The sequence below is a fragment of the Crocodylus porosus genome, unplaced genomic scaffold, assembly GCF_001723895.1.
Source record: "Crocodylus porosus isolate Cpor-Errol unplaced genomic scaffold, CroPor_comp1, whole genome shotgun sequence".
In the NCBI taxonomy this organism is placed as follows: Eukaryota; Metazoa; Chordata; order Crocodylia; family Crocodylidae; genus Crocodylus; species Crocodylus porosus.
This window is the reverse complement of record NW_017728913.1, coordinates 7202161-7210488: the sequence shown is the minus strand read 5'-3', so window position 1 is coordinate 7210488 and position 8328 is coordinate 7202161. Positions and strand designations below refer to the sequence as shown.

Genomic DNA, 8328 nt, shown 5'->3' with positions numbered 1-8328 from the left:
GCGGCGCGGGGTGAGCGGGGCTTGCAGCCGTGCGGGGAGGCTGGGGGGGGCAAGGGGCTGCCTCTCGGGGCCCGGAGAAGCCGGTTGCGGCTCTGCTGCCTGCACAGACCCGGCTGGGAGCAGCCAAATACCGCCCCCGCCCCCGCCGGAGCGTCATGAGCTGCGTCCAGCCTCAGCCCTCCCCCCCACAGGTTTTCCTCTCCCTCTTTTTTTTTGAGGGGGTCCTCTTTGGTTCTGGGGGGTGCAGCCAAGCATTGGGGTGCACTTGGTCCTCGCACGGGTACTTAGGGCCTGTGTGAGCATCTGCACTGGTGGGGTTGGCTGCTGCGGTGACGACCGGGGCGTCATGCTTTGCCAGCCCGGTGGCCCAGGACAGCTGTGGTTCAGTTTGGCCCCGCCCGAGGGTGCAATTCTGCCTGCCTGAAGGCTTCACCTCTCTGTCAGTTCGTTAGTGATGGGAAACTCGGACGCTGGCCTTATTCCAAAAGCATCTTGATGCCCACCTTGTTGGGATGGCCTGACCCCAGTGGTCTTTCCTGCCAAGTGCAGGGGGGCTAGACCGGATGGTCTGTAAGGTCCTTTCCAGCCCCTAACAACTATGAAACTGCACTGAGACTTGATGGAGGTTTCAAACGTGCTTTATTGTTGTCTTTCCCCACCTTGCCGCAGAGATCCGTGGCCTTCTGCTCAGTCCACGCTCGGTTGGAGTCTCCGTCCCCCTGCAGCTGACGCCCGTTCTTTGATTTCTACAGCCACTCTTGTCACTGCCGAGCCTTAGAGCAACATCTGCAAAGGTACTTGGGCATTACAGGAGCTGACCTCCGGGTATCTGCCACTGAATGCAATTCACAGTCTCGAGTTGGATGCTTAGGTACCCCAGAAGGTACTTGGGGGAAGTTAGGCTCCTACAGGCAGGATTTTCAGAAACTAGTAAGATGAGTGAAGAGCTGCATCAACTTGCCCATAGGAAAGGCCAGAGAGAGGGGCAGGGCCTCAAATGTAGTTAGGCATCTGTTTCTACTTGTGATTTCCAACTGTGACCTCTGTCCTCTAGTTAGATGCTTAAGACAGGTCACCCATTCTTCTGAAACCCATGGGAGACCTAGCTCTTTTGTGCCCAAAGCCTCAGTGTTTCAGACCATGGACCATCGTTGTGCCTGATGTTGAAGTGAGGGATTAACCCAAAGGCTCTCATATCCCGTCTGAGTGCCTGATTCCCCAGATTACAGACTTTTTCTCTTGCCTACTTTTTCTTTCTATCTGTTATATTCAACATAGTATAAAACAGAACAGCTTCAACAGGCAAGCTCTTCCCACCACCTGATAGCTTCATAGTTAAAGCGCTCTCATGATGCAGGGGAACCTGGGTTAAAGTCCATGCTTCAAGTTGAATGGAGAGGGGAATGAATCCTGGGCCTCACACACCCCAGAAGAGTGTTGTAACCTCTTGGCCTTTTACATACCATACTGTAATAAGATGTATAGCCTCCAAAAGTTTTATCTGTGGCGGGTTTTTATGCAGGACTTGATCTGGTAAGTGTGCTCTGCAGGCTACCAGATTGGGACCTGCGCTGATAAATAGAGGAACATCTAGTTTAAGAATCCTATAAAAGTTTATATGTGAACAAGTATTTCAAGCTACTTGGCAATATTAGGATTTACACTATATGCACTAGGAGCCCCAGAGCTTTTCTGTCAGAAACATACATAGTGACTTTAGGTAGCACTTCAGTGAGAGTTGTGAGGATTTAAGTGGTGTTTTTGAATTCTTAAATTATTTTGAAGGTTAAGCGTAGGCCCAAATCACCAAAAAAACAGGTATTTCTATACTAGGCAGGACCATGGTCTACCTAGTTTAGTTTCTGGGTTGTTTCTGATGATGGCTAATACCGATGCTACTGTTTAATCATATGTTATATGACAAAATCATTTCCCTGTATTATTTTTAATTGCCTTGAAAATTCATGTTTTCCCTGATTTCTCTATGCTTAATATTGTTGTTTAATTTGTAATGTGTATTTGAGTGTGTATTTAACATGTATGTGTGCTGCTGTATATAGATGAGATGCAGATTCAGCTGTAAGGTATGTCAGGGTCAAATGGGAATTTTGCCACTAACTTTGGTGGGCTTTGGCATGTAATCCATCTTCCACTGAAACAATGGAAAGACCCCCATCAGCTTTTTAAAGGCCAAATTGTGCTGTTAGAAAACATGGCATTCTTTAGACCTTCAGAAGAAATTGTTAGTCATTTAAATCTCTAGCAAGAGCAGAGATTTATTAAGATAATATTACAAATTCTTCATGAAAATTACCACAAGTACTTTCTTGGTCGTGTAATCTTCGTAAGCTTTTTTGTATAGGTCTAATTTGTATGTAAAGTTTATTGTAATGGTTTAGCAACAAGAAGAAACCACTACAAATTCTATAAAAGTGTCAACACAAAAAACAAAGTCAAACTGAACAAAACCACTAAAATTAAAATTAAACAAAAACTAACCCAAACTGAATGTATCTTGTAGTCTGAAGCTGTCTAGGTATGAGCCAAGGTGCATAATAATCATTAACTGGGTAATAAGTGATGAGAAGGATTGCTTTTAAAGTCCTACTTTGTCTCTGGTTTTAGATGGTCCCAAAGCTAAATCAGGGATTCTAGATTGAACTCCCTCTTAGAAAAACTCCTTTCCTTTCTGTTCCTAGAGACATATCATGCTTTATACAAATTAGCTACGTGGTCCTTTTTTATTGTTTTTTATGACTTGGTGACTTGAGGTCTTTGTATGAAAAGGTATCACTATATACTGTGCATTAGTTTGCTTATATAATGTTTAGCTTTCGGTAGTACTAAAACCCCAAAGGAATACCTCAATAATGAAGTGCCTTATTATAATAGTGTGCCATTCTCAGTAATGGGATAAAACATGTGCTCTTCAGAAACTGCAGTGCAGTTTTTGTATGGTTTTGTTTGAAAGCAACAATGAAATGGATCACTTTGCAGAAAGCCTGTTTTAAATAAATCGTGCACAGCTTTTGATACAACTCAGTACAGAACGGAGTGGTATCTCTCAGCTGTTTCTTATACCTATCACAAAGTAAATATCTATTTGGTAAATTTAACAAATAGCTAACTCTTCCCCCTTTTAAAAATCTTGTTTTCCCATCCCTATTAAAAGTTTGTGCCTTGAGGCCTGCCAGCAGGGCTTGCAATACCTACATTAAACCAAATTTAAAAGTAAGGGTGCTCCTGCTGCTAACGTCCTCAGATCACAGACATGCAAAATGAAGGAAGTGGCAGCTGAAACTTTAATGGTGGGAAGAGCAGACTGAATACTTGGGGGGGAAACAAAGTAGCTCTATGTGACAAAAAAGTCCTATTAGCATTGATGTACTTCAGAATGACAAGCCAGTCTGTTCTATATAATGAGGGGGGGGTCTTTTCAGTTTTGTTTTGCATAAATAAAATCCTTTGTTCATATACCTTTACTTAAGGTTATTAATTTAAATGATTGTTGCTATTATTTATCATTTTGTAGGTTAATACAAAGTCTTTTGTTTCACTGTATTTCACACTAGGTGTTTTATTATAGCTGCAGTATTCCTATTCATTTAATAAGGTGCTATTCATATTTGAGGTTCCAGATAATTGGGGGAAAAAATCACTCCAGATCTGACTTTGAACTCAGATATATCAGGTGCCCTCAAATATATTGGGAATATCCCAGTACAGGGATGTAAAACCAATGTACAATTACCAGAATCAGTCCCAAAGCTGTAACTTTCAAAGACCCTGTTCCTTAAGACCGATGCACATTTATAAAGTGCACAAGTCTTTGCAGAATTGTGGCCTAATTTTGCTCACAATGTAACCAAACAGAAACAGACAGTAGATGACGAAATACAAAAGAATGGGTCTGAAAGATAGTGATTTTACATCATATGTATGTAATTCTTTTTTTAGTTCAGAATGAGTATATTGCCTCCTGTGATGATCCAAAGCCCAAAGAGGCATCCCAGCTTCCTAGAGAAGATGGTTTGCTCTTCATCAAAACTTGCAAGGTATGTGAGTATTTATCTTTCTTCAAAGACATTTTTCGTGTAAGTAGCCTCAGTCATGAATCTTAGAGAAAAATTGTAGTTTGGTTTGGTTGTTGGCGGTTTTTTGGTGGGGGAGATATATAAAAAGGTAAAGTTTAAAGATGTGGAAAGTTAAAAATGGCAATAGGAAATCCAATTGTCTTTTTAGAAACAAAGATAAAAGCTTAAATGATCTTGTCATTTAAATTATATTAGAATATTATTCTGATATCATTGTATTATATTTGTGTATCATACCATACAAAAATAAAAATAAAAAAGCACAAAAACACAAATAACTACAACCACATAATTTTTTAAGTCATCATAATTTCATAGGCTGTGAATTAGGAGGATATATTAATCAAGGTCAGAGATAAAAGGCATGTTAAGATGGCTTGGAAGGGTTCTGGCAGGGGAGAAGACAAGTTCTGGGGAACTGTGGTGGGGTGTTACTGGAGAAAGGAATTGTAGTGAAGACAAGGGAAATGGTAACAAAAGAATCTTATTAACGTCTAAAGCAAGTGGCAGATTCACAGGAGTGTAGACTACATTGTAAATGATCCACCTCCTCTCTATGCTCCTGAGTCAGCCACACTTGAACAAAGTGGAGAGGCTGCCAAATTGCATGATCAGAGGCTGGAAAGCTCTGTATGAGCTACGGAAACTCTTAAACTTTGAAACATTTCACTAGCCTCTATCTACTCAGTTCAGATCTGGCTGAAGTTGGATTGTACAGACTGAGCTAGGTAAAGAGGCTGCCTCAAGTACAAGAGAACATAGTTGAACCCAGAAATAGATTTAAGGAGGACCTAAGGGAGGGAGGCAGAAGCAAAAAAATGAAAGAAAGCACCAATGCTTTTGAGTCAGGTCTAATAAGAAGATGCCAAAGCAAAAATAATGCCAAAGAAACCTAGTGGTACCAACCTCTTTTGCCTCAGCATACTTCAGATTGTTTGAAAGCTTTCTTGGTATTTTAAACAATATCTTGAATTTTTATTGAGGGCCGTTAATAATTTTACTGGATATTTTTCAAATATGGAGCTAAAATATTTAGTAACTCCATATTTAGTAACTTCATAATACTGAGAAAACTCAACTCTTGAGTTAACAGTGGAGGGGTAACACGAAATTAGATAAATATTAAATTGTAGGCATAGCCCTTTATTCTTTGTGTGACTTGTTTTATTGTATGATACACAGACCTGCTTTGTCAGTCTTGTTGTAGTTTACATGATTAAAGAATCTTTCAGGAGAAATAATTAGATAATTTTGCTTTATCGATCTATATAGCAAACACTTGTATAAATAGGAAGCGTAAAATGCTAGCAGGTATGTAATGGTCATCAATAAGAAGACTGCAAAATTCTCTTGGACGTAATAAAGAGATCAGTTTTAAATTGACCATAGTCTATTTTACAGGCAAAGAATTTCTTTAAATAATCTGTTTATTAAATGTGGGGACTCATTATGCCAATAGCGGAGAATTAGAGCTGAAGCTAATTGGTAAAACAAGTGACAACCTCTGGAAAAAAAGTGAAAGTGCCTGTTGCCAAATGCTTTTCACAGCACTATTTCACTATTATGATACAAGTGAAAATTCTAAGTAAGTGTATATGATACTTAAATGTGCTGTTCTGTGACTGTTTCTAAAACAACCTCCATTTTATATTAATGCATTTTATTGATAATAGTTTATAGTAGGAGTTTTATTCTTTTTCTTTTTGTTGTAATTTAATTTTGCTTTTTGCTTTTTGGAGCATAAAGTAATATAGTCTATCTGTCTTTTCTTTCTTCCTGGAGCACCAGTATTTTTGATGATATCTAGACAGGTCTGAAAGAAGTCTTTATTAATTTCAGTAGTATGATTATTCTTTTTAGGATAGATAGCTGTCTTTAATACAGTAAAAGATATTGTAGGACTTACTTAAGCAGTAATTGATATACAAGTTGTCTGTTCTTTTTTTAGTTCCTGGTGGTAGCTGATTGTTAGTTGAAGTCTGCAGGATGCTCCCTATCATATCAGCATATTATTAAATTGAGTGAACACAAATGTCCTTCTAAATTGCAATTTTGTGATTCAACTCTTTTTATACTCTTGTGTGGTGTTAATATATTCTCAAAAAAGCAGAGAAGGGGCAACAGGCTTTCCATTCATCTGACCAAGGATTACATTTACATCACAATGTAAATTAAACTGTAATTACAATTTTGCTACTTTGTGTTTTCTATTTTATTTTTTTTCATACGTGAAGTTAGAAGTTAGGGGGCTGTGGAAGGAGGCGGAAGAGAGTTTTCTTCATCAGACCTGAGATGCAGAGGTCTTTTTTATATAGTATACAGTGTGTGTCTATTATGTGTTATCTAAGTATGTCCCTATGTACTTAAAACAACTTGTTTTTAACTACATAGACACAAACTGCTTTTCAAGTACATATTTTTATATGTACTTAGATAAGCACATTACATCTTGCAGGGTTTTTATTTAATATAATTGCCATAGTATGTCCCTTTATTTAGATTGTCTTAGTTTGAGTTGGAGATTTGTCATTTGGATTATACTTGATTGATTATCTTCTCCCTTTCCTGTGCACTTTTATGTTATCAGCACCATGTTCAATATACGTTTTCTTTCTATCTACCAGCATAAATTTAGCTTCATAGTTCACTAGTTTAAATGTGCAAAGTGCAGAAATTCTTAGATCTGTAGTTCAAACAGCAGGTGCTAATCATGAAATTAATGTGAATACCTGGCATATCCCTAAAAATGTCCACTATTATACTATTTTGAATTCAATATGATACATTTTCTAAACAGATTACTGTAACACTTTTTCATATCTCATATTTACCCCAAAATAACAGTCTTCAAATTTAAGATGACTCCCTGATAATTAGATCCTATACATGCAAAACTAGAAATCTGTTATAATTTTCCATGTCTAGAATCTCATTATTGGAGGGTTGTCTTAAATTCACCCTCACCACCATCTCTGCTGAGGTGAAGAAAGCAGAGGCAGGGGTACAAACAGTGGGGAAAGCGGCAGTGGGAGGGTAGGCAACCTCAGCCTGCCCCTTGCCCCTTTGTCCAGCACCTACGCACCCTGGTAGTTGCCCCTCTGCCATCTGTCCTCCTTGCCACTTGCCCCCTGGTGTCTGCTTTCCTGATCATTTGCATCCCCCTGCCACAACTTGGTGCTTGCCACCCCAGGCACTTGCCCCCACACCATGTAATCTCCCCTGTATTCCCCTCACCTACACTGCACAATCTGCCCCACGCTCTCCCCCTGGCATTATGCAGTTTCTCCTCAACTCCTCCTCTGTGTACACACACACACACACACACACACACACACACACACACACAGAGTCTGTTTTAGGCCAAAGCCAGAGCCCATGTTGAGTGGGGTAAGAAAACTTGTTGTGGATTTGAGTAAATATGGTAAATGACGTTCATGGACTGTCTTTGTCTCATAGAGCAGTAAGCAACACAGCCAAGTACTGCACGGATGTAATATGTGCAATATGTGTATAATACCTCTTCAGGAAAAACTAGAGTAAAAGAATTTACATGCAATACTAACACGGACTTTTTTATTTTTCAGTCTTTATACAATTTAAATGTTTGTTTAATTATTATAACAGAATAAAAATTAGTTCACATTACATTTCTAGAAGTAATAGTCTCTAACATGATGTTCTCAGGTGCAGTTGGAATTCTTTTTACTATCAGTGTATGCTGCACTTGGAAAATTGAGCATCTTTTGTGTACGGCAGCTTGAGACTTGAGAGGGAATGTTATCTGAACATGAATTGTCTGTCACTCCAGCTTTCAACCTTAACCTTAAACTCAAACACATTGAATACAGTAGCAATCACTGGTCATTAAAGCAGGCCCTTCATGAAGTCGATTGCTCATTAGGATAAAACCTCGGGATTTTGCCTAAGTTACGATTCTCCTTAATCCCATTCTATACAAGAAATCAATATGAACTAATTTTTTTAAGGGTTAGTACAAAACAGGTCTGACACTCTGGGTGATCCGTGGTGATAAGAGAAAAATTATGATTCCATTTTAGGAAAAAGTTTGTGACTACAAGAAGTTGTGCTAATTAACATTGATTTAATTAGCACAACTTCTTCTAGTGTAGTTATTACGCTTGGGTAAACAGGCCCTTAAAGGCTACAGCCAACTTTTCTTCCTTCCAGAAATAAAGATTTGAAATACCTACAGACCAAGAAATTAAAAAGATAC

The 8328-nt window shown here is 38.9% G+C and overlaps 1 protein-coding gene across 1 annotated transcript in view; it reads left to right on the top strand.

The window, feature by feature from the left end:
* Nucleotides 1-622: 622 nt before the first annotated feature.
* Nucleotides 623-8328, top strand: part of TTC29 (tetratricopeptide repeat domain 29) — a 194736-nt gene continuing 187030 nt past the window's right edge. Inside the window, exons 1-2 of the mRNA XM_019534441.1 lie at nt 623-794; nt 3958-4055. Coding sequence (XP_019389986.1) covers nt 3964-4055 — 92 coding nt within the window. The 5' untranslated portion in view covers nt 623-794; nt 3958-3963. The remainder of the gene's footprint in view (nt 795-3957; nt 4056-8328) is intronic.